General features: G+C 42.3%; 1 protein-coding gene across 2 annotated transcripts in view; it reads right to left on the bottom strand.

Moving 5' to 3' along the window:
- Positions 1 to 26147, bottom strand: part of Nsf (N-ethylmaleimide sensitive factor, vesicle fusing ATPase) — a 130030-nt gene that overhangs the window by 80186 nt on the left and 23697 nt on the right. For both annotated transcript variants that reach the window (XM_021631893.2, XM_060386589.1), the window contains exons 4-8: positions 25226 to 25265; positions 17190 to 17356; positions 6862 to 6969; positions 5954 to 6029; positions 3148 to 3303 (exon numbers count right to left, since the gene is read on the bottom strand). In XM_021631893.2, the coding sequence (XP_021487568.1) occupies positions 3148 to 3303; positions 5954 to 6029; positions 6862 to 6969; positions 17190 to 17356; positions 25226 to 25265 (547 nt within the window). The remainder of the gene's footprint in view (positions 1 to 3147; positions 3304 to 5953; positions 6030 to 6861; positions 6970 to 17189; positions 17357 to 25225; positions 25266 to 26147) is intronic.

Genomic DNA, 26147 nt, shown 5'->3' with positions numbered 1-26147 from the left:
CACACACACACACACACACACACACACACACACAAGGATTTATTTATTATCAGATGTCTCATTATAGATAGTTGTGAGCCACCATGTAGTTGATGGGAACTGAACTCAGGACCTCTGGAAGAATAGCCAGTGCTCTTAACCTCTGAGCCATCTCTCCAGCCCCTTCCTTTTTTTTTTTTTTTTTTTTTTTTTTGTTTGTTTGTTTGTTTGTTTGTTTGATCATTTTGTTTTGTTTTTTGAAACAGTGTTTCTCTATGTATCCTTGGCTGTCCTGGAACTCACTTTGTAGACCAGGCTGGACTTGAACTCACAGAGATCTGCCTGTCTCTGGGATTAAGAGCATGTTTTACCATGCCCAGCTAGGTTTTTGTTTTGGTTTGGCTTTTGGTTTTTGGAAGCAGGGTTTCTCTGTGTAGCCTTGCCTGTCCTGGACTTGCTATGTAGACCGGCCTGGCCCTGAACTCATAGAGATCTGCCTGCCTCTGCCGCCCTGAGCACTGGGATTACAGGCGTTCGCCACTAGGCCGGACTATGACTTCCTTAGTTTTAATTCTATAAAAAAATATTTAAAAAGCAGGAAGGTATAGACATGCTTGAAAGTACCTAACAACAAAGATGCTAGACTGGAATCAATGATGGCTGTTTTCCGGAGTGCTGCCTCACCTGCTCTCTGGTTTTACCTCATAACTGGGTCTTGGTTAAATCCCTTAGTCATCTTAATTCTCAGCACAATATTCTGTATGTTTCTAATCTCTATTTTCAGTTTTTAAAAGGAAATATAAAATTTTACAACCAAATGGAAGATATAAGTTACCTAAAGACATGACCCTCAGTCTCATGAACACAATGGCTGGAGAAAAAAAAAAATTACTGACATCTCACTTTTTAAATTAGAAATCTTGACGTACATATAAAGATATATGCACATGTGCAAAAAATACAATTAGCATTCTTATTTCAAAGTAATCATAACTCCAGACTTCACAGGAGAGATAATTTGTTAATCCCAAAATAAAGTTTGGTTCTATTTTAAATAAGGCTTACAAATACCTTTTAATCTACATGAATTACTTTCTAAATATTTTTCTCATTTAATTGATTTAACTGATCATACACTGTCTAAATATTAAACCCACAAAGTATATTATTAAATCTATTTATTGAACAAGGAGTGAGAAAAAAAATCAAATTTATTTCCACCTAACACAGTAAGGAACATAAACAGCCACGGAGGAACATGTGTTAATTTCATTTATATTTGGTTTGATTGTTTCTCAGCCTTTTCCAAAAGGTCAAGTGTATACTTGATCTCTGTGGAACACTTTTTACTTTTACCAAGCCAAATGATAAGTGTGTAACCAAATCTTCTTAGAGGGCAATGAAATGCTTTATTAATGCCCCCAAATTTTAAAGGAAAGAAGAAACCTCAAGAAATGATATCTACATAGAAGATAATTATTTCTCAGATATCAAACCCTGAGCAATAAAGCTTCCTTTAAAAAAAAAAAAAAGATAAAGGAAAACAGCAAGGTTTTGTTGCTGTTTATTTGTTGTTTTGTTTTAAATCAGCTCAAAATCCAAGGTAGCTTTATAGCAGGCTGTCATTTAAATTAAATTGACAATTCTTGCTTCTTGATGGAAGAAAGTCATGGCAGGGTACTTTTAAAAGAATAAAAGTTATTTTATTTTATTTGTCGTAAAAAAGGGTAAGTGTAGTAGAAAAATAAAGCCACAAAGAAGGCCCAGGAAAGCAGCCCTCAGATTTCAACAAGCACAAGTGCCGCACAAACATCTACTCCAGCTCATTTCCTCCAAAACAGGGACAGATCGGGTCCAGGCTGAACGTCAGACCTGCTGGATTTCCTACTCAGTGGTGGGACTCCACCAACGGTCAAAGACACTGAATCCTTTCCCTCTCTCGGGCCCCCGCCATGAAACCAGTAAAAAGGCGCCACGAGAACGACATGCAACGTTGAGAATCATCCCATCAACTGTTTTTACCTAAAGTATATTTAAATAATATTTCCATGTCTTGATCAAAACACCGTGAGGATTTACCGAGCCTCAAGAAACACCTCAGTAGGCAGTGAATGGCCACGTTGCTTCCAACTTTCCAAATTAAAGTTCTGATTTTTTTATGGATTTGGCCTTTGTGTCTTGCAGATAAGAAGCATGTCACTGCCATTTCAAGGTGATGAGGGTCTCTGTCATTTTGTCTTAATCCAATTCTAAACTCGACCTTTACCCGGCCAACAGGTGTGTGCCGTGCTTGTGATTTGCCAGCGTGAGCAACCAGGCAGAAAAGCGACTGCCACAGCTGGCTCATGCAACCCGGCGCTCTGTGCTGCCGGGCTGCTCTCATCCACCATGATGAATATACTTTTATCTCCCGGTAGCCATTTAAGGAGGAAGAGTGAGGGTGAGGGGAGCAGTACATTTGTATTCCTCCAGCTTTCTGGGTCCCGTTTTTACACTCAGTCTGCAAGGGGCTATTATGAATTCCTTTCTTAGATGCTCTGCCACTCACATTCCAGTCCAACAAATGATACGGATATGAACACAGTCCTGACAGTATTTCCACGGGGGGAGGGGGAATCACTTCACACAGATAAACTAAATAAACCTTCAAGAAAAAAAAGTGACAAATGAAGAGAGTGAGTGTTTCTTCTCACGCAGCATGGAAACTCCCATATGCCTCCTGTGTCTGTCTTTGGGGATCAGACTTATCTAGTTAAAAACCTTGCCAAGTATCCATTTGCTAGACATGAAGAAGTGCTGATCGGGACATAAGACAGCACAACACAGAGCAGCAGCCAGCCTCCGTGCAATGTCCTCAGTCAGATGGATAGTGACAGTTTGACGGGTAAACCTGACCCACAGTGGGTCTTCAGAATGCCGAACCATTTCTCAAACAAGAGCAACCGTAAGAACTCTTTCTATTATTCCTCCTGTAAGAGTAAATGTTTTAAGGGCTTCTCACAAAACTTAATGGCTCTTTTTGGTTTTTTTTTTTTTTTTCTTTCTGTTTTTTAAGAAGTTATAATTGGAAATACTTGTGTGGATTTGAAAAGTCATCTCAGAATGATGAGAAGGGCTTATCGTCAGCTTGTGCTTTCTTAGCAGCACAGGCGTTGGTCAGAAACTCACCCATCTGCTCCACGATCTCCGGAGGGAACACCCGAGAAGCGAATGCTCGTCGGAAAATATCTGAGAACTCCTTATCCAGACCGCCAATTCCCATTTTCTCAAAGTTCCAGTCAGGGTTGATGATCGACTGGCGATTTTCCTTGGTTTTAGCTTTGCCTGTGCCAAACAAATAAGAGTCAAATTTGTGCAGAAAGCACCGTGGTTGAGTATAAGAAGGACAGACGCCCCTGGACTTCCCAAGCGAACTGACACACAGCTGTTCTGTGAAGGTGGACGGCACACTCTTGGTGGATTTTCTAGCGAGAAGGGTAGGACTAATTTACCAAGCTTGTCCCGCTCCATTCATGGTCAGTAATAAACTTCCAAAACCAACTAAACTGATGCCGTCTAGCCTACCGGTAATCATCCCGTGGAACTCAGTTTCATTAACCTTTAATCCAACCAAATTAACTTAATTGTTGAAAGGAAACACTGTATGCATTTCTGATACAAACTCCACTAGCTCCAGAAATGTTGCTGACAGCGGGCACTCGCTCCATGTATTTATTTACCTAGAGTAGGCGGATGCTGGTAGATAGCCCCTCGGCCTAAGGTGTGTGGAATGTGTCACATGTACACAGAGGTCTGAAAACATTCTAAGGGATTTAATGACTGCAAAAGGTACACTTACAAATTCTCTCATAAGGGTAAATACTGCTTAAATGTCAGAGCGCCACCTAAAGTAAATCAGGAGAACTACACCTATTTCAGACACAAAGAACAAGGTACACTCTAAACAAAAGGGAGAAATACAGTTTTTACAAAGCCAAGGAAGAAAATATCACACTAAAAAAAAAAAAAAAAAAAAAAAGAAAAAAGAAAAAAAAAAAGAAAAACGACTTCAGATAAAAAAGAGAATTTCTGGTTAGAGTTTTGTAGACTAAAGATTTCCTTTAGAGGGCTATCAAAAACATTTTGCTTATACTGTACTGCCCTCTTGTGGTCAAACGTACTGTATGCCGAATTATTACACAAATTCATTTTCCAAATGAAATCACATCTTCACATAAGTTATTGAAAACACCTACATAGTCCAAAAGTTATAGAATTTCCTCGGGATAAGGGATCTTAACAAAAAGCGTACATAAGAAAAGTAGAAGGAAATCACACAAATATCCTGTGTCAGGACATTATGATACATCCTTCATAAAAATGACATATTTTTGATATTACCATCATACTGTAGAGATATACTTGAGATGCTTGAACCATGTTAAGCGAGAAAAGCAAATTAAGGATTACTTGTGTGGCTTGGTGAGTTGAGGCTCTTGAGGCCTGACAACCTGAGCTGGGTTCCCAGGACTCACACAATAGATGGAGAAAACTGACTCACAGATTGTCCTCCGACCTCCACACATGTGCCGTGCCGCACGTGCCTGAACATGTGCACACGTGCACACACACACACACACACACACACACACACACACACACCATAAGGTAGATTATAAAAGAATTCGCAAATATAATGAAATTTAGAATGGGTTGCTTTTTAGCACACTTATCCATATGCCTTTAATGCTAGCTCCCCTGAGTACTCGGAGCCAGAGGTTTACATGTTCAAGGCAGGTCTGGCTGGTGGGAAGACTCAGCAGTTAAGATCATATCCTGCTCCTGCAGAGGACCTGCGGGTGGTTCCCAGCACTCACAACCACCTGCAGCTCCAGGTCCGGGGGGTCCGAAGCCATCCTCTGGCCTCCAGGGGCTACTGTCCTCCGTGCACATATTCACCATACAAACACAGACACACGCTTAGTGAAAACAAAACAAAACAAAACAAAACAAAAACTTTTTGCTTAACAGGTGAAAGAGAAATAAATAATAGAGACTGGTAAATTACTTGCTGAAAAAAAAACCCACACATTTAAACAAAGTTAAGTAAGGAAGTTTGGACATGACTGTGTAGCTAATGAAAAACTTCTCTGTTTTACTGGGACAGACATGAATATAATTGCATCAACAATAAATTTGAGTTAATACATCAATATTTACATAAATTGCTATTCTTAGAGATTAAACTGCATCATCTTAATGTATCAAAGCAAAGCTAGTAATCCAGAACAAATCTGTTGGGAAGAGTTTAAGCACACAGTCATCTCTCAATCACCAAAGAACGGTGATGACAGTTCATTTAACACAGCAATTAGCTGAGGGGCTGTCTGGAGCTGAAGATCATAACAGATAATGAAATTCTGAGGGGCTGTTGGACATGGGAGAAGATGCACACGGAAAAACTACGGGTAGGGTGGGGTGATCCCTAACTGAGACCCTAGAACAGAGAAAGGGCAGAATGGAAAACCTGGGAAAATCCAAGTAAAGACAGTGGTTTGGGCAGCAGCAATAAAAAATAAATAAATAAACCCACATGAACTTGGTTGGGTAACTGTACTATGTAACACTCATACCGGGGAAACCAGCAAAGGCTGCAGAGATTCTCTGAGCTACTTTCACAAATCTTTGTGAGCCTAAAATAACCTTAGAATTTCAAACTAAAAAATGTCATTGTTTCCTTTAATCATTTTTAGTACGGGTATGAGAAAAGGAAATTAAAATGTGCCTATGTGTTTCACACTGTCTCTGTTGGACTGGGCACTCCAGACAAAGGCTAGAGGCCTTGTATCAGCACATCTGACAGTACAAATATTCCGTGGCAAGCCTTCAGGGGGTGGTCCCCTCTTCCACACCTGAAAATCACGTTACACGAGTCATATGCACTATCAGACACACTTCTACTTCTTTTGAAATTTTCTAAAACTGTAAATCTTACCAATAAGATTGAGCGATGAGTTTTCTGCTTTTTCAAACGCAACTTGACTGTTTCCAACAACCAGCCCTACTTCAATCTGCACAGAAAGATGACAATTAGCAGGCGGTAGACGTCTCAGGGCGAGGCTAGACTCGGGGGGCAAGGAAGTTTTTCTGTGCAAAGCAAACCTTGCAAACAGTCATGTGAGTTACATCTGCTTCTCGCATGGCTATCTTCTACAATTCCTACGCGGCAATGTTGGCATCTTTATAGTTTTTATAGATATCTGTATTCCACTAAGAATAGAAGTACAAATTATGAGTAGATCTGTGGCTAGGTTTGCTTTTTTTCTTTCTGAGTGTTTTGGGGTTTTTTTGTTGTTGTTTTTCTTTTTTTTTAAAAAAAAGATATTTATTTATTTTATGGATTGAGAGCCTTGTCTTCACACACACCAAAATGAGGGCACCAGATCTCATTATAGATGGTTGGAGCTACCATGTAGTTGCTGGGAATTGAACTCAGGATCTCTAGGAACAGCAGGCAGTGGCTCTTAATCCTTGAGCTATCTCTCCAGCCTTTTTTTTTTTTTTTTAAACAAAGTTTCTCTGTGTAGCCTTGGCTGTCCTGGACTCCCTTTGTAGATGAGGCTGGCCTTGAACTCACAGCGCTCTGCCGGCCTCTGCCCCCCAAGTGCTGAGATTACAGGTCATATCCTGCTCCTGCAGAGGACCTGCGGGTGGTTCCCAGCTTAGCATGCTTTAATTCCTATTTCAGTAGCAATGCTGCCTACAGCAACAGTGAGGTCTTAGCAGTTTAGAGGGAGAGCACACACTATGAAAAGCTTCTGCACCAGGAGAATAGCTGGGAACATATCAGCCTGCACAAGTCATCAGAAAGATTACCTAACAAAGTCTAGGAAAAGGGCTTACCTTCTGCCTTTTACCTGACGCAGGCTCTCCCTTCAGGATGCTAGGATCCATGGCTTCAATATCCTTCACCAGTAAACCAAAGAGCTTATCATTGAAGCTAAAGACAAGCTGTGGAGAGAAATAATGGGAGGAAAGTTACCTTGTGACATGATGGCTTCTTGCCATATCACCAGTGTTTTCCAAAGGTGAAAAACCAGTTTCCTTTTGCATATCCTTCTTGGGTCTACTCCACAATTATGGCCACTCACAGACCCGGTGACAGAGAAAAGGAGACTCAAGCATGAGTACACTGGGAGGTGACATAACCAATGCTCACAAATTCTTTGGGAAACAACTACTAAGAAAGCTGAGCTCCAGCTAGGTGGTGGTGGTGGCTCATGCCTTTAACCCAGCACCCGGGAGGCAGAGGCAGGAGGAGCTCTAAGTTCTAAGGCTAGCCTAGCCTACCTAGGACAGCCCAGGCTACACGAAGAAACCTTATCTCAACAAACAAACAAACAAATATTGTTCTTGTTGTATACAGTTTATTAAATGTTAGAGAAAGAGCCATTTTTTTTTTAATTAAAAAGAGGCAATGTAGTGAGAGTTTTGGTTTCCTTAAAAACCCAGTGATGTCAGATAAATGTTTTTGTTTTAATCCCAGGTGTTAGGTAAGGGGCTGCTTCACAGGTGATGATGCCTCATGCGCTAGCAGAATTTTGCCAGCTGCATAGTTTAATTTGGGGATCTCGGGAGAGGGTATGAATGAGAGAGCCCCGAGAGGGCCTTGGCCACTGCTCCCCCTGCTGCTGTTCCCGATGCTGCTGGCCCCTGATGTGGCATTTGCTATTGCTAGATTGCTGGTTTGCTGCATAGTCTGATGAAGAAGATTGGACTTGCCCCCCCCCCCAGGAACCTGATGACCCCGATCAAAAGGAAGTAGTTTAAAGAGGTATACGTTCCCTTTTCCCTCTAAACTTCTTTTTCGCCTACCTAGTGTTAGGGGGTTGGAAGGATTTGGGGTGGAGAAGGGTGATAGATATAAGAACCCAAATAAAATAGCTTTAAAGAAGTATGCCTATAATGGCATCCAGTGTTTCTGGATAATGGGAACCTTGGTTTCTGATGCTCAGAGGAGATGGCAGGTGTGGAGGAACGGAGGCTCTGTTTCAGGGTGTCAGCAAAAGTTTGTTGTGGCTACCGACACTGATTCTCTCCTGCTTTGCTCCTGGGGCAGTTTCTATTTCATCTTCTTCCTATATTGCATTTCAAAAAAGGTTGGGAGAGTGGCTGAGCAATCGGAAAAATTGTGAGTTCATATGGAGGGGCCTGAGAAAGAAAAAAAAAATGGATGAAATAGGAAAGCCAGAGTTGGCTGGGCAACTAGAGAGGTGACAGGTGGAGCCAGGAGGAAGAGGCCGGGCAGGGTGACAGGGTTAAAGAAAAGCAACCCATTTCGAGAGAAAGGGCCAATCACTCAGGCACAGCCAGGAGTGGCCTGGGATAATGAAGTAAGTCGCCATCAGTTTTCCCATAGTTGTGCAGCACATGCCTGCTAATGGTGCTGACCATGGTTGGGATGAGATGACTTGGGAGCCAATGGAAATGATGTATCTGAGGCATTTTAAAAAGACTATTTCCTATGGTATGCATTCCCCCTTTGTTAAACAAATATTAAGTAACTGGGCTACCCAAAATAGAACTATTCCCCAAGATTGGAAGGGTCTGGTAACAACAGCTGTACTAGAGGCTGGTCAGCAGTTACAAGGGTTAACATGGGAGTGGGAGGAGGCTGTGAATATAGAACGATGAAATAGAGCAAAGGGAATAAACACTGTTAAAGATCAGTGCCAGACAGGTGTTGATGATACCCTGGCATTTGAAAATTCTAATACCAATTGTAAGAGAGTAATCAGACCATTAAAGGGACAAGCAACACCAAAGGCTGAATGGATGAGACACACAACTAATCTTGGCTCTCATGAGCATCGTGCCAATATCATAGGACAAGCAACGACTAAAGGTCTCAGATACCAAAATACTTGGTGCTTTAATTGTGGGTGAATGTGGCCATTTACAAAGAAATTGGCAGGCGCATTAACTGAGGAATATGGAACATATCTCTGGAGAAGTAAACAAGCCATTTCTGCCAGCAATGGAATGGCTAGGCTTCCCGTGGGCTTGCAGATAATGTGGTAGAGGGCATCACTGGACTAATGAGTACAGTTCCAGGAGGCACATACACGGGAATCACTTGCCATGTCCATCAGGAAACAAATGGACCTGCCAGCCCAAGGTCCTGCAGCAAAAAATACCAGCTGTTTCCTTCTGGCCAGACAGAAGGAAACAAGCAGTCAGAAACAGCAATTAAGTATTGCTGATCTCACACACACTGCTGAAGGCAATGCAGCTTTAGATTTGGCCAGGGATAAACTTCTTGTCCTGGCCCCCAAAGTACAATGTTACAAAATAACCACTGGTGTTTATGGTACTTTGCCTTCAGAGACAGGGATGATCTTGGGAAAAAGTGGATTAACTTCCCAAAGATTCATTGCGCATCCAGGTTTTATAAATGGGGATTGCCAAAAAGTAGTAAAATTTTGAGAGAGAGAAATTAACAAATTAACACAGGGAATAGAATTGTTCAGTTGTTACTGTTTCCCTACATTAAGGGCAAAGCTGTTCCAGTAGAAAGAACAGGGAGATTTAGAAGTACTGGGAAACATGTGTTCTGGCAAATAGTGGTTAATGATCAGAGACCAAAATTAAAATTCTTGGTGGATACAGGAGCTGATGTGATTATCATTTCCCAAAAATCTTGTAAGCCAGAACGGCCACTTCAGAAGGTTTATACACAGTTTATAGGAATTGGAAAGTTATCTCAAATAAGATGAAGTATATGATGGGTTATATATGTGGGACCAGAAGGGCAAACAGGAAAGTTGAGACCTTATGTGGTTGATAGACCCATAAATTTACGGGGGAGGGATCCTTTACAAAATGGGGCACTCAAATTAACATTCTTGCAGTCCTGGAGACAACTCAGGATGAAATTAGAAGAGAAATGATAGATGCTCCTGGGGAAGGTGGTGATATATGTCACAAAGGCCAATCACAACCTGTGCCCACTGTCTGCACACAGGCCATCACAGGCTTGTCAGTCAACCACTTTAGGAGTAGGGCTGTTGGTATTGCAGCAGTGACCCCCCAATTACAAATTTGAAAAGTTGCTTGCACAGGGAATGTTAAATAGTCCAGCTTCGTGTCATATTTTGTGCAACAACCACTAGAAATAATTTGTAGGGCTGGAAGATGGCCCTTGCAGAAGATGGCCCTTCTGCTCTTGCAGAAGACCCTGGTTCAATTCCCAGAATCCACATGGCAGCTCACAACTGTCTGTAACTCCTGTTCTGGGGGATCCAATACTCTTGCACAGTCAAAACACCAATGTAGTAACTATTTGGGAGAAATTAATGACAAATATGGTAAAAGCAAACATGCAGTTTATGAAAATGACTAACTGGATTCTCCAATGTATTTAAAGAAAATAACAATTCCTAAAGCACCTTCATTCTATACTGATACAAATAAGTTGGGAATGGCAGGCTATAAGTCAGACAAAATAAGTAAAATGATCCAAAGCCCATATATTTCAGTGCAAAAATCAGAGTTGTATGCAGCCCTTATGGTATTATTAGAGTTTCCTGAATCTTAATTACTGACTCTCAATATGCAGAAAGAGTTGTTTTGCATATAGAAACTGCTGAATTTGTGCCTGATAATCCAGAATTAACTTTGTTATTTATGCAACTGCAACAGGTAATCAGAAATAGAAACTATCCATTACATATTACTCATATTCGGTCTCATACAGGTTTGCCAGGTCCACTGGCACAAAGTAATAAAGAAACTAATTATTAATTGGAAATGTGGTGCTGGGTGTGGTGGTGCATGTCTTTAATCCCAGCACTCAGAGAGGCAGAGGCAGGCGGATCTCGGTGAGTTTGAGGCCAGCCTGGTCTACAAAGCAAATCCAGGACAGCCAAGGCTACACAGAGAAACCCTATCTTGAAAAATAAAAAAATAAAATGAAATCTGGCAGATAGATGTGTTTCTTTTTCCAGAATTTGGAAAACTAAAGTTTGTACACCATACCGTTGATACATATTCAAGGGTCAATGGGCAACTGCTCTGAATCTAAAAAAGCTGATTCATTAGTTATGCATTTATTGAAAATAATGGCAATTATGGGGATACCTACACAAATTAAGACTGATAATGTCCCACATATATATTAAGGAAAATGAAGAAATTCTTTGCATATTATAATATAGAGAACATTACAGGTATATCACACAATCCTACAGGACAACCAGTTGTAGAAAGAAATAATTGCACCTTAAAAGAAATACATATAAAACAAAAAGGAAGAGTAAAGACTTCCGGGAACAGACTAAATAGTGTTTTGTTAACTTTAAATTTTCTTAATGAAAAAGGAAGAGCAGCAAGACACTGGATTATAGTAAAAAATGTGAAATTAGATCAAGCCATGTACTACAAGGGTGTGTCGGCATCAGAATGCAAGCCTGCAATACTTTTGCATTGGGAATATGGTTTTGCTTATGTCTCTACAGGGAATGAAAAAAACACACGGTAATCCCAGCATTCAGGGAGACAGATCTCCATGAGCTTGAGGCCAACCCGGTCTACCATGAGTCCAGGATAGCCAAGACTACACAGAGAAACCTTGTCTTGAAAAACGAACAAAACAAAAAACAAAAAACAAAAAAAAAAAAAAAAGAAAGAAAAGAAAAAATACAGTTACCATCAAAACTTAACAAAGATTAGATTTCACCAGGGTAGACCTCCTGCTAGCCAAGACAAGAATATCTCTGTATAACCAATGAATCTTTTAGCTACTTAGTCCTCATGACTTACTATAACAGGCCATCCTTTTATATAGCATGCACAGAGATTTATATCACAGCTTGGTTACACAGTCCAAACAGACTTACAAAGTTGACAGATGAAAGACAGAGCCTCTCAGCTGCTCAAACACAGAGCAGAAAATCATCTTTAGCTGATCTGTGCACACCATACATTCCATAGATATGTTAATGTGGAAATGCACCTATAATATTGCCTTTAAAAATTTGTGTTTTCAGAGCAAAAAGACCAGATACCAACGGAGACAAAGCAAGTATCCCAAATGATCCAGGCTCACAGACTGCCTCAGTTACCTTTTCCTCAAAAATCTGCCTCCAGATCAATTTCAAAATGGCCAGCTCTGATGGTCCTGCCTCACATACTATTTCTCCCAGGACTTCAGTAAGGCCTGCCCTTGCCTATCCCATAGAGACTGGACAGCACAAGATACAGCTAGCTCTTTCAGGACTTGGCCAATATCCCATTTTTCTTGGGGTCCACAGAAGAAAACTTTGCCCCCAGACAGCAGGAAGCAATTTTAAGAACATGATGCCCCTATTCCCAGGAAGTGGGGTAGGTAGTTTTTGTTCATTCAGTGGGTAAGGGATGTTTGTTGTCATTTTGAGGGGTTGGTTACAAGTTGTTGGCCATGGTCAGGGAGGAAACAAAGTAAAGGAGGTTAGAATCAGGAATCTCTTTCTCCCCTCTATCCTTCTTTTTATCTAGTGTTAGTGGGAAGGGAGAAAGGGAATTAAAGGGGGAATGGGATGTAGGGATGATAGGATGAAAAGTGGATTATTGTATTTCCTTCTAAGAAAGCAATAAGTCTCAAATATTTTACATTGGTAATGGATTATTGTATATTGACAGAAATGTAAGCTTATTTTATTCAACTCTTTGCTTAATGTATTATACATATGCACCGCATTTTAAAATGTAGTAAAGTTCTAGTCTTGAAAAAGCTACTGTTGCAAACTGTTTAGGATAATTAGAAATGCAAGCTGGTAGTTAGTCGTCTATAAATAATCTTTTGTATATGTTTTCAAAGTTAAACACAGTAACCAGCTAGAAACAAGCAATGTTTGCCTATTCAAATATACTATAGACAGAATGTCTTCACACACTTCAGAGATCTACAGAATATGGCATTTAAGGTGTTTTAATAATAAAAGGCTTTTCTGACACAGAAACACACCTGTTCCTGGCAGCACCCCCAGTCTACTTCAAAGAAGATGATGGGCACTAAGAGTTTGCTTCAGATGTGGCAAAGCTGTTCACAGGGCAATAAACAAGCAAACAGACAAACCAAACCTGTCCTTTACTGAGTGCTGACAGCTGTCCAAGCTGTGGACACTGGGAAACTGACTGTCCAACTTTGCAGAGACAAGGTAGGCCAGTCCTTCAAAATCCCTGCTTCACGAATCTGTCAGATATTCTGGGTCTGAAGGCGGAAGACTGGATGCCCCAACATTACAGAGGAACCCTGGATGACTGTTTGGGCAGCCAGCAGTCTCTGTGCTTTCTGTAGTTTTTGAAGCTGTCTGCTCTGTACTGCCCATTTACTCAGGTAATATTTTTCCTTCTCAGGTCTCTGTTTGGGGTTAAAGACTAAATAGTCATAGTCTTCGGTTTTTCTTATTAATATTCAAGATGCAAAAGCTTAAGTTATTTATGATCTAAGGAAATGCTTTCGGGTCAAAAAAGATGTTTTTAGGTTGATAATTCAACTTATGATAAAAAAGAGATTTAGGCTGGAGAGATGGCTCAGTGGGTAAGAGCATTGTCTGTTCTTCCAGAGGTGCCGAGTTCAATTCCCAGCACCCACATGGTTGGTGGCTTATAAGCACTTGTCATGAAATCTGGTCTCCTCTTCTGGCATGCAGGAGCACATGCAGACAGTGTGTGTGTGTGTGTGTGTGTGTAGAGAGAGAGAGAGAGAGAGAGAGATTTAAAAAAGTAATTTAGATACAGAATTTTGGACTTAACAAGATAGAATTTACTGGAGTACTTTCTCCATGGTTGTCAAATACATATGGACTGGACATTGTAAATATAATTCTTACTTGATAGTTTTCATTGTACATAGTTTATTAATGTTAAGGAAAATGCCACTTTTTGGACCAAAGGAAGGAAATGTAGTGAGAGTTTTGCTTTCTTTAAAAACCCAGTTATGTTATGTGATTGTTTTTGTTTTAATTCCAGGTGTGGGGTAAGAGGCTGCTTCACAGCAGGTGATTATCTTTGCCAGGTACAGTTTAATTCTGGGGACTCTGGAGTGGGTATAAATGGGAGAGCAAAGCCCCAGAGGGCATGTGGCGGCCGCTGCTCCCCCTGCTGCTGGTCCTTGCTGTTGTTGGTCTCCCTTGCTGTGTTTGCTATTGCTGGATTACTGAATTGCTGTTTTGCTAGTGCTGGATTTCTGTATATTTTGACAAAGAAGATTCAAGTTGCTCCTAGGAACCTGAAGACCCCGATCAACAGAAAGTAATTTAAAAAGGTCTATGTCCCATTTCCCTTCTAACCTTCTTTCTCACCTACCTAGTATTGTGGGGCTGGAAGGGATGGGGATGGAGAAGGGTGGTAGATATAAGAACCCAAATAAAATAACTAAAAGAAGTATGCCTACATAATACAGCAAAAACAAAAACAAGCCCCAACACAACAACTGACAGTAGTCGACAAATCCAGTTAGTTGGCACCTAGGACTAAGGAAAACGGCAGCAGCCTAGAGCACAGCAGTGGTTCCTTCCATCTTACAGCACACTTGGCGCTGCTTTCCACTGTTCCAACTAGAGAGTTCTGCAGCAGCAGGAACATTGTCTACTCTGTTCCCTGCTGGTCTGCTATGCCAAAACAGTGACTGGGACATACTCTGTGCTATTCAATATTTATTTTACTCCTATCTATTTCCCTGGATATGTATCCATGGGCACAGGATTTACCTTCTCTGGACTGAAAATTTCTCATTTGGGAGGAAGTCAGATAGGAAAATCTCTGAGGTTCATTCTAATTCTAATCCTTTCTTCCTGCCTCCCTTCTTTTTTGTTTTGTTTGCTTTTTTCTTTTTCAAGACAGGGTCTCACTACATATCCCTGGCTGTCACGGAACTTACTATGTAGACCAGGATGGCCATCTACTGCCTCCCTAGTGCTGGGATTAAGGGTGTGTGCCACCATACCCAGCTAATTCTAATGCTTTCTTTAAAAATGCATTGTATTTTGTTCTTGTACGTCAGTAACTCAGGTCCTGCCTGTAAAATTTAATATCATAATATATGAATACTTTAGACTGCTACTTGTCCGGATTTATCAGGAAAAAAATGAAATAAAAGTAACACTCCATTCACTCCAACAGCCCTTGCCTTCCCCTTATGCCCTTCCTGCCTCTCAGTTATCTCCCTAAGACAGAGACCTCAGGGCAGGAGAGGTGCATCATTAGCCTTGACAGTGCTGGCGGGCAGTAATTCCATACACTTTGCTCCCGGGATCCTGCTAATTACTTTTAAACTTTTAAACAGCCAAAGAGCTTTTGTTTCCATGGAATATATCTACTGAAATTCACCATACTAGAGATTAGAGGCGGAAAAAATTAAATGTATCCACATACACACAAAAAAATACCTCTTTCTAAAACAAAAACTGCAAAAGGTGGAAGTGTCTCATTTCTGCAAATCCCTTCACTGTCTGGCTTACTGGAGACAGCCAGATGCTCACACCCGCTTTGCCAGTCATGGTGCCAGGCTGACACCTACCATGTGATCACTGCAGAGCTGAACCATGCTCACGCAGCAGAGTGGCAGAAAGATGGCAAACAATCACAGAACATTATAAAAGTAGTTTTGACTTTTCAGACCCTCTGAAAAGGACTGGCCTGCACAGCTCTCCCGACAACATTTTGAGAATTATTGCTGCGGAGCTGGGATATGAGAAAGGAGTGCAGAATAATTAAGAAAGACACAAAGGCAGTTGTAGTGGTTCCTATCCGTTAGCTCAGAGCGTGGGAGGTTGAAGCTGTTGGATTATGGGTTGAAGGTTCTTCCTCGAGGAAGAACCCTTTTTTAAAAACAATCAGAAATAAGGCAAGTGTAACAGTAAGGGCAAAAGGGCTACAACTTTTCACGCTTTTGAGGCAGGGTGTCACGTATCCCTGGCTGGTCTCAGACTTGCTATGGAACTGAGAATGACCTTGAACTCCTGATCTCCTGCCTCTACTGCCCGAGTGCTGCGATTACAGACATATACCATCATGTCTGGTTTTAGGTGCGAGGGCTAGTGATTGAACCCAGGGCTTTGTGCGTGCTGGGAAGCACTTGAACAGCTGAGTAGACTTGATGCTTAATAGAATGTTTTCCTAGGAAATCAGTCATCTGACATTAACTGACGCGCGACAAGAGGTGACGATGGCAAACGTGTGTGTGGAGAGACTAAGCTTCAGAAGCTCTACAGCAGACTCTGTAATGAACCCTATATTGCAAATAGTCTTCTTAAGCTCTATAATGAACTTGATATTATACATACCTAATTTTCTTTAAAAACTCTGGGAGTCTACCCCCCCCCACCAAGAGTAAGACCTACTATGTGTGTGAATGCCCAGGCATGTGCAGGTGTACATCATGTGTGTTTGGAGGTCAGAGATCAGCCTCAAGCATTGTTCCTCCATTGCTCTCCATAGTATTTTCACCCTATTTTCGATTCTCCCTGAACCTGGAGCTCGAGTATTTGGGCTCAGCCAGCTGGCCAGTGGCCTCCAGGAATCCTCTGTGTCTGCCTTCCTGGAGGAGGGTTACTCAACCCACCACTCCTAGCTTTGTGCCCAGGTGCTAGGGGTCAAACTCAGGTCTTGGTACTCGCTTAGCAGGGATTTTGCTGACCTCCGAACTATCTTCCCAGCCCCACGCACTGCTTCTCTACAAAAGCATACCAGTGACAGAAGAAGACAGCCCAGAAGCAAATCTCATGTCCCACAATGAGAAAAGAAGAAAAAAAAAAAAGAACATTTCAGACTCTGTCTCTACCATGTTCCCAAATTTGTAGGAAGAAAAGCTGCTGTGTCTATATATAACATCTTAATGCAATTTCAAAGATTTTTATTTATGTATATATGTGCATGCGTGCCCTGTGCAGGTACCCCTGAAGGCCAGAAGACAGCACCGGAGCTGGAGCTCCAGAGTTCCAGGCAGTTGAGAGTTGCCTGACGTGGGTGCTGGGAACTGAACTTGGAACCTGCAGAGGAGCAGCCACTGCTCTCAGCTGCTGAGCCATCTCTCTGGCCTCCTAAGGCTGTGTGAAGGGTTTTCTGAGCAGACTTCTCTAGGTTCAGTACACTCGCTCCTCAGAACGTCTCTTCATTCTTCCAAAGCAGAATTCTGGATATGGGTGTTTGGATGCCCACAAGGGGAAGGGAGTAAAAGCAGCTCTGCCTACCTGCTGCCCCACTGAGAAGGCCTGGTTGTTGAACTGCTGGATGAACTCTGCTGCCATCTTGTCGGTGTCATAAGGATTGGAGTCGATGCTCTTTTTCTGCAGAAAGTCAACCTCGATGGTCATTGTGCCGATGCACTGCTTGGCTTTGTCAAACGAATACAAGGAGACTAGGAGGAATCACAGGGACACCAAAAACTTAGGTTTCTAGTTACAAAGAGTTCAACACAAAGGACTAGAGTAGTACTTGTGCAAGAAGGCGCTTCATGTGGGCTTCCCTGCTCTTGATCGGGGCTAACGCCTACGCTCTTCCCTGGAGGTGAGTTCTAGAGCGTGTCCATGGCCCCGAACACCACAGAGGAAGTGCTTCTAGACCGTTGCCACTGAGTGGACTCAGCTGTGCCCTCTACAGTACACCAGCCTGTATCTTGCTAATGGCCTGATCTGAGTCCCCAGGCCCTGGAGCTGCTGCACGCCACGGGCTAGCCATGCTCCTTTTCTAATCTGATTGTGCTAGCCATGCTTGGAAGAGTTTATGCAATGCAACTAAATAGTTAAAATATGAAATTTTTACATTCTACAATTGTGGAAAATACTTTGAAGAGTTTGCTCTTAAAAAAGAAAAAAAAATCAGCTAGGCATGAAGAAAATTAGAAAAGTATCTGGATGAAATCCATAAAAATCCAAAAGGAGGACTGGAGAGATGGCTTAGTGATTAAGAGCACTTATTGCTCTTTCAAAGGACCCTGGTTCAACTCCCAGAACCCACGTGGTGGCTCACAACCATCTATAACTCCAGTTTCAGGAGATCTAATGCCTCCTTCTGGCCTCCCTGGGCACCAGGCACACATACGGCACACAGACACACATGCAAGCAAAATACCTACACACGTTTTTTTAAAAATAGCTTTTTAAAATCTAAAAGTATTTAAACATGCTCCTCACATGTTTTAAAAGGTCGAAGTTGTTCCTGCATTTCAAAGAAACCCATAGAAAAATCAAGACTGAAATGTATGCACAGAAGATATATAGTACTCTAGTACACAGACCAAAGGCCCAAGAGCTGGCCTTGCAACCAACTAGCTTCCAGGCCCAGCCACACCAAACACCTGTGTCTGTAGTACTCACAGACAGGTGATAAACGGCTGCAGAGGGGCCTACAAGCCTAAGCACTGTGCTTCTCCAGAGTTCAGTCCCCAACCTCCATATAGGGTGATCACAACTATCTGTAGCTCCGGCTGCAGGGGATCCAATGCTTCTGGCTGCTGGAACCTTCTCTTACATGTATACACCCCCACACTGACTACACACATACACATAATTAAACAAAATCTTAATTTTTTTTTCCCCAGAGGACGGAGTGGGAAGAATGAAAGAGCCAGAATATGTGACGGTTCAAAAGAACATCTGGGCTGGCAAGATGGTTCAGTGGGTGGAATTACTCACTGCTAGGTCTGATAACATGAAGTCAATCCCTAGAACCAAATGTTTTAAAAAAATCTTCTGGGGCTGGAGATATGGCTCGGCAGTTAAGAGCACTGGCTGTTCTTCTAGAGGTCCTGAGTTCAGTTCCCAGCAACCACATGGTAGCTTTCAATCATCTGTAATGGAATCTGATTCCCTCTTCTGCTGTGCATGAAAACAGTGTTCATATACATAAAATAAATCTTTTTAAAAAATCTTCTGGAGGTGACATGGCTTTTGAACTCATGAGCATACTGTATCTGTTATCCACATAAGACCTACATAAGATTGGACCATTCAACCTCTCATGGTGGAAGAGGAGAGAGTGCACAGAGCCCCACCCCTTTCTGGAGGAACTACGGACAGTTAATGTTAGCTGGGGGAGAAAAGGGGTCATTTTCTTCAGTGGTGTAGCCCATGCTCTAGTAAATAACTTCCCACCCATCCTCTGCAAACAGCCCTAAATCAACTCAGGGGATCTCTCACACACACACCCCAGACATGAAGCAGAAGAGTTGCTAGGAGGAGGGGAGACACTGGGGGCTGAGAGAAGACGATGGGAGGGCAAGAATGATGACAATTTATTATATACACATATAAAACTGTCAAAGAAGAAAACTTAAACTCTTTAAAATTATTTTATCTCGCATATTTAAATTACGTGTATAGTATGTGTGCGGGGTGGGTATGTGCAAGCGCGTGCCAGTGCCCTCAGAGGTATCAGATTCCCTGGAGCTGGAGTTCTAGGAGGTTGTGAGTGGCCGGAAGTGGTCCTGAGAACCAAACTCAGGTCTTCTGCAAGAGCAATAAAAGCTCTTAACTGCCAAGCCATCTCTCCAGCTTCAACAAATAAATCTTAAAAACATACAAAAATGGATGTTTTAACATACATTTTGGACAAGAGGTGTGGTTCGTTTGTGAGTTGCACTGGTCAAACAGCAAAAAGTGAAACAAAAATAGTCACTTATATGGGTCTCAAATGACTCATCATTATTAAATACCTGGGATTTCAGTGGTTTACAAAGATGTTCTCTCCAAAGGAATCCTGAGTCTGTATCAACAGATCCTGCTGGAACTTAAATAAATCATTTGATCTCTCTGAGCTTTCAAGTGTCACAAGCGTCATCAAGAAGACTGGATTAGGGGCTGGAGAGATGACTCAGTAGATAAGAGTGCTGTCTATTCTTCCAGAGGTCCCAAGTTCAATTCCCAGCAACCACATGGTGGCTCAAACCATCTGTCCTGGAATCTGATGCCCTCTTCTGGCATGCAGATAGAGCACGCATGCATAAAATAAATAAAATCTTTAAAAAAAAACAAAAGACTGAATTAGGTAAGTCTTTAATCAGTAAACCTCTGAACTTTACTTTCTAAACTTACTTCATATATTATAGCCACTTGAGTTGTGCACAAAAATTTTCTGTAATTATTTGAATAAAACTGTGTAATCACATTTTCATACTTTGGCTTGGCATCTTAAATGGGGGTAAAGACATTTTAAATAATTCAAAAGCAAAATAAAAGAGCCCTAGTGAGGGCAGGAAAATACACTAAAGAAAGAATAAAAAAAGTTTGGCCCAAAGTTTTAGAATGCTCTCCTGCCTCCAGTTCTGACATTTTGTTCTCTTGTCACATTTTCTGGCAATTCTGGGATATAGTTATATGTTGAGTAACTTTCATAAGCAAGAGAGATTACTTTCCATGTAGTAAAATCCTTATAGTTTGAAACACTGAGACAATAAATGTGTCAGTAATTCCAGGTGTCTGTCCCAGGCATGCTTGAACACTTGTCTAAAGAGAAATCCATAGGGAGACCCACCACAGCCATCACTGTCTGGCAATGGCCAGGCACTTAGAAACACTGATCATTAGGGGAGCAAGGGAGAAATGTAGAAAACTCACAATGCATCACACTGTATTTTAATAGCCACACTATTAAAATAAACGACCCAATTTAATAAAAATTGCCAAAATAAAGTAGTAAATGAAAAATATTTTTATAAGGATTTGTACACTGTGATACCATATTGTGCATTAAAGAATCCAAGGCAGGGCTGGAGAGATGGCTCAGTGGTTAAGAGTGCTCTTCCAAGAGACCTGGGTTCAACTCCCAGCAGCCATATGGCAGCTCACAACTGTCCGTAAGCAGTTCCAGGTGGTCTGACACCCTCATGCCAATGTACATAAAATAAAATTAAATAAATTATTAAAAAAAGAAGCCAAGGCAGTATAGCACATACGCCTACACTATCTTCAACTTGGAAATATTAATGAGTATATTAAAATATCACCACTAACCTATAGTTATTAAATGCATTTCAATTGCTCCTAAATAGCAAAAATCAAGCTACCACAATTTCCAAGACTGTGGTCAGCACCACGGACAGTGTTCCAGGTCAGTACCATGGCCAGTCCCAGAGTCTGGTGTTCTACACCAGAACAAAGCAGAGGGTGCTGAATTTTTTTTTTAATATTATTTTGTCGTAATATGATACTAATTTAAGTGACTTACAAAGGCTGGAGAGACAGCTCTGCAGTAAAGGGCACTGGCTGCTCTTGCAGAGGACCAGGGCATGCAAAGCCCTTATCTGGGCTCTGTGGGTTGTAGGCATACAAAAGGTGCACGGATTTACATGTAGGCCAACATTCATACACATGACATATATTTAAGTGAGTTTTACAAGCAAAAAGCTAAGTCACAAGCAACGTTTTGGATGCACTTTGGCCTTTCGATGCTAGGAGAGGCAGAAAACATGGCAAGGAAGTCTGTCACTGCTGGACAAACACGCTAGATCATCCTTCCAGAAAACACTCACACTACAATGGCCAATTTACCCATAACCTTGCAGACGGGACTTCCACGTTAGAGTCCTTGACACACTGTTTCTCCGAAGCACACGTGCATCACCACTCACTGACAAGCAGTTTCCTACCGTTAGGGACTCACCCTCCACATCAGCCAGGCCCCACTGTGCCCTTCAGATGCCTGCCTTGCCTGCCTTCCTCCAGCTCAACCACTCAGCTTACAACTGTCTGACCATAAATTCCCCTTAATTCCCCTCTCTAAAGATCCAGACAAGAGGGGCTGGAGAGATGGCTCAGTGGTTAAGAGTACGGTCTGCTCTTCCAAAGGACCTGGGTTCAATTCCCAGTACCCACATGGCAGCTCACAACTGTCTATGCCCCCAATTCCAAGGGATCTGACACCTTTACACTAATGCACATAAAATAAATTATTTATTTTAAATACTTGAAAAAAAAAAGATCTAGACAAGAAAACTATTTCTGGTAGAATAAAATTGTTTTTTTAACATACTGGCAGCCATAAGACACATCTTTTAAAAACCCGTCAAAGTTTACAACATAGTGTCTTGGTTACTTTCTTGTTGCTGTGATAAGACATCATGGCCAACTTAAGAAAGCACTTAATCTGGGGCTCACAGCTCCAGAGGGCTAGAGTCCACAACCATCATCATGGGAGCAGGAGAGCACTGGACAGCTAACAGACCTTATATTCTGGGTCCATAAACACCAGGCAGAGAGAGAGGTAACTGGGAACGGCATGGACTTTTGGAACCTCAATGCTATAGCCCCCAGTGACACACCTTCTGTAACATGGCCACACCTTTCAGTCTTTCCCAAACGGTTTCACCAGTTGGTGACCAAGCTTCAAATATAGAACCTGTGGGGCCACTGGCAACCAAACCACCACATACACCTTTTCAAACATAAAACAACTGTATTAAAAGTTAAATTTAGAGCTGGGCACTGGTGGCACACGCCTTTAATCCCAGTACTCGGGAAGCAGTGGCAGGTGGATCTCTGTGAGTTCAGGCCAGTCTGGTCTACAGAGTTAGTTCCAGAACTGCCAGGGCTACACAGACAATCCCTGCCTCAAAATAAAAAAATCAATCAATCAATTGATAAAATAAAATCAAATAAATAAGTTAAACTTAAGGGCTGAAGAGATAGCCCAGAGGTTAAGAGCATATATCTGAATAAACCCAGGTTTAGCTCCTAGCATCCACAATAGAGCAGCTCACAACTGCTAGGAAGTCCAGTTCCAGGTGATCCAATGCCCCCTGGCCTCTGAAGGCACCAGCACACAGGTGAACACAAACTCATGCAGGTGCACACACATACCCACACACAAAAATACATCTTTTAAAAGTTAAGTTTTAAAGCACTCTTGCCCTTCTAATTAGACAGAGAAACTTAAGGAAATTAGAAACTTGTCCTACATTCAAATGCATCGCCTCATTAAATATTTCACAAAGTAGTTGCTTTTGTCTCTGCAAACAGGGAACCCTGCTTCACGCGCTGACCTACTTCACTCTGGTGCTAACTCCTCCGCTTTCCCAGCTCTGCACTATGCTTCAGGTCAAGAGGGAATCACTTATGTCAGCGTTTCACAAAATGTGACTGAGAAGAACCACTTAAAGGGGACTGTTAAAAAACCCGGACGCATGAAGCAGATTCCCCAAGAGCCTATGAAACTGTTTCTAAAAATAGACCTTCCAAGTAACCCCTTCAGGCTGGTCTGGAAAGCTCTAACTGCACCCCTCTCCATCAAATGCCTGTATCAAAACCAAGCATGTTCTTTCTTACTCCGACTTTTCTCATCCTCTTATTGCTTCCACAATGGATAAAGAGCCAACTAAAGGAAACCTCAATGCTCACCTTCCCTCTGACGCAGGAAGGAGAGCAGGGTGGCGTGTTTCTAGGCGAACACCCCCACTGGGATTCTCTCCTAGTTCTCTGCTGTCACTTTTCTGAGAGATGAACACTGTGCTACCCCTTTACCAACGTCTCTCAAATATTATCTTCTTTTGATCCAGTTTAAAGCTACTACATCTGAGAATATCGTCAAAGTCACTGGGCTGAGAGATAGCGGTGGCCTCACGATAGCAACGAGGCCAACAATACCACACACGGTCTCCAGTCAGCATGCCTAGAGCACCATGAAAACTGAACTGTTTGAAAAGACACATAAACATACAGAGCTCCCACTGTGGGAAAGGAGCAGAGAAGGAGGGCAGGAGGGACCACCACAGATAAAACCCAGGCAACACCCCCTCCCCAAAGATAAAGATAGCATCAAATGACAGTAAAGCATGTATCTGCAATTCAGCCAGGCATGGTGGCGCACAACTTTTATCCCAGTACTCAGAAGGCAAAGATGAGAAGATCTCAGTGAGTTTGAGGTCAGCCTGGTCTACAGAGTGAATTCTAGCCTGTTAGCGCTATGCAGTGAGACTGTCTCAAAAAAGATAAACAAACAAGCACAGGACACGGCAATCTATGGCTGTAGGTACAGAGAAATTCCTGGGGGGGATTCCCATGCACATACATGTGGAGACCTTCCTTCACTGGACTTCCACCTTATATAGGCTGAGGCAGAGTCTTGCTATACAGAGCAGGAGCTTACTGATTCTGCTGGTCTAGCTAGTCAGCTTGCTCTAGGGATACTGTCTCTGCCTCCCAAATGCTGGGGTCATAAGTAAGCTACTACACCCACCCAACATTAGTGTGGGTGCTGGGGATCTGAACTCATGGTCCTCCTGCATTCATGAGCACTAAGCCACTGTTCCAGCCTGTGGTTTCGTTTTCTCGGCTGCTTTTCTATGACCTGGGAATCCAATTCAGGGCCGTAATACACCTACATGCTAGGTGTGCCAGTTAGTTTAGGTCAACGTTACATAAACTGGAGTGATCTGGAAAGAGGGAACCTCAACTGAGGAAGTGCCTCCATTAGATTGGCCTGTAGGTAAATCTGTGGGGCATTGTCTTGATTCATGCTTCATGTGGGAGGGCCCAGCCTACTCTGGGCAGTGCCAGCCCTGCAGCTGGCCCTGGACTGTATAGCAAAACAAGTTTAGCGAGCCATGGAGAGCACGTTGGTGAGCGGCACTCCCCTGTGGTCTCCGCTGTGGTTCCTGCCCTCAGGTTCCTGCGTGCTTGACTGTCTTCTGCCTTGGCTCCCATCAGGACATGAAAGCCAAATGGACCCTTTCTCCCCACATTGCTTTTGATTATGATCTTTATCACAGCAAGAGAGCAAACCAATGCGTGAGGTAAACGCTCGCTGAGCTACATCCCAGCCCCCTGAAAACTAAACCAGAAGGTTAAAACTAACAATATAGATAAATACAATTTGCAGGAAATGAGTCCAGCAAACTACTCAGGAGAGAATAGGTTCAGGTGAATTTATTTAGATTCTCTGAAGAAAGAGAGCAAAACTAAGATTTTTTTTTTTAAGATAAAAATTAAATTATCAGGGGCCGTGGAGACAGCTCAGCAGGTGAAAATGCTTGCTGTGTAAGCTTGAGAACTGAGTTCCAGCCGCAGCAGCCAGGCAAAAAGCTGATGAGCTATAACGATTTTAGGACACACTTTATTGACAAAGGGGAAAAGGCTCCAGGCAGCACACACTGCCTCTCCGTTTGCACAGCTGTCACCGGTACTCTGCAGGGAATCGACCATTAAAGCCCAATAATCAATAATTATAGAGATCTCAATAACTCTGAGACTAATACAGAAAATCAATGTTAGGTAGTTAAAAAAAAAATACCTACCTTCTATTTCCTGCCCAATAGAAAGTCCAGCCCATTTTCGCTACAAAATGAGAGGGAAAAAAAAGACACTTAAAATCAAGTCAATCAAAATCAAAGAAAAAGATGAATAGCTGTAAATTACAGAGAAGACACTGTAAAGCCAAGGCACAGTATTATGTGCTGAACTGTGAACCCCACACCCACCGCACCCACAACGTCAGTCTTCAGCCCCCAGGACCTGTGGATCTGGCTGTATTTAGAGAGCTTTGTCCCGGTAATGCACGCCACCACCTTCACTACAGCAGGTGCTTCTGAAGGAGTGCCTTGCCGCGGTTTTGGATGATTTGTTATATCACAAAAAAAAAAAAACAAATTTAATTCATGAAATTAAACGAAAACTAGTTCAGATGATGCACACTGAAACATAAGCTGGGACTCAGATCATGGACTGGACAGGATTACCCTGTGCAGTCCAGCCAAAGGATTTTCGGGTGCTTAGAGCCAGGCCCCGGTCCTGACTACACTGGCAGGAGACAGGACAGAATGCATTTAGGTGAGGATTCAGAGCTACGCTCACAGATTTAAAATCAGTTATTACTGACAGCACTCCCTAGAACGCTGAGAAGAACTCTGGCTGAAAACCCACAGCTTGCCTACTCATGTGGCCACAGTGGACTCTGGGGTGGGTTGGTTAAAAAAGCGCTACGCTGTGAGCATGCCCAGGGAACGCTCCCCTTCCAACTCCTTTCCCATGGGTCACACTCCTTCCACACACACATCCCCTAAACGACCCTCTGTAAAACTCCAGACTTTGGGTCACAAAGTGGCTACATGGAGGTTCCGGGCTTCACCTGCAAAGACTGTCTTTGGATGAGAGTTCCGGTGTCCAGTGTTTGTCCTGAGGACTGAATCAGTTACCACATCCCAGCGTACTTAAAACAAT

This window comes from Meriones unguiculatus, chromosome 7 (assembly GCF_030254825.1).
Source record: "Meriones unguiculatus strain TT.TT164.6M chromosome 7, Bangor_MerUng_6.1, whole genome shotgun sequence".
In the NCBI taxonomy this organism is placed as follows: Eukaryota; Metazoa; Chordata; class Mammalia; order Rodentia; family Muridae; genus Meriones; species Meriones unguiculatus.
This window is presented reverse-complemented; position numbering and strand designations above follow the sequence as displayed.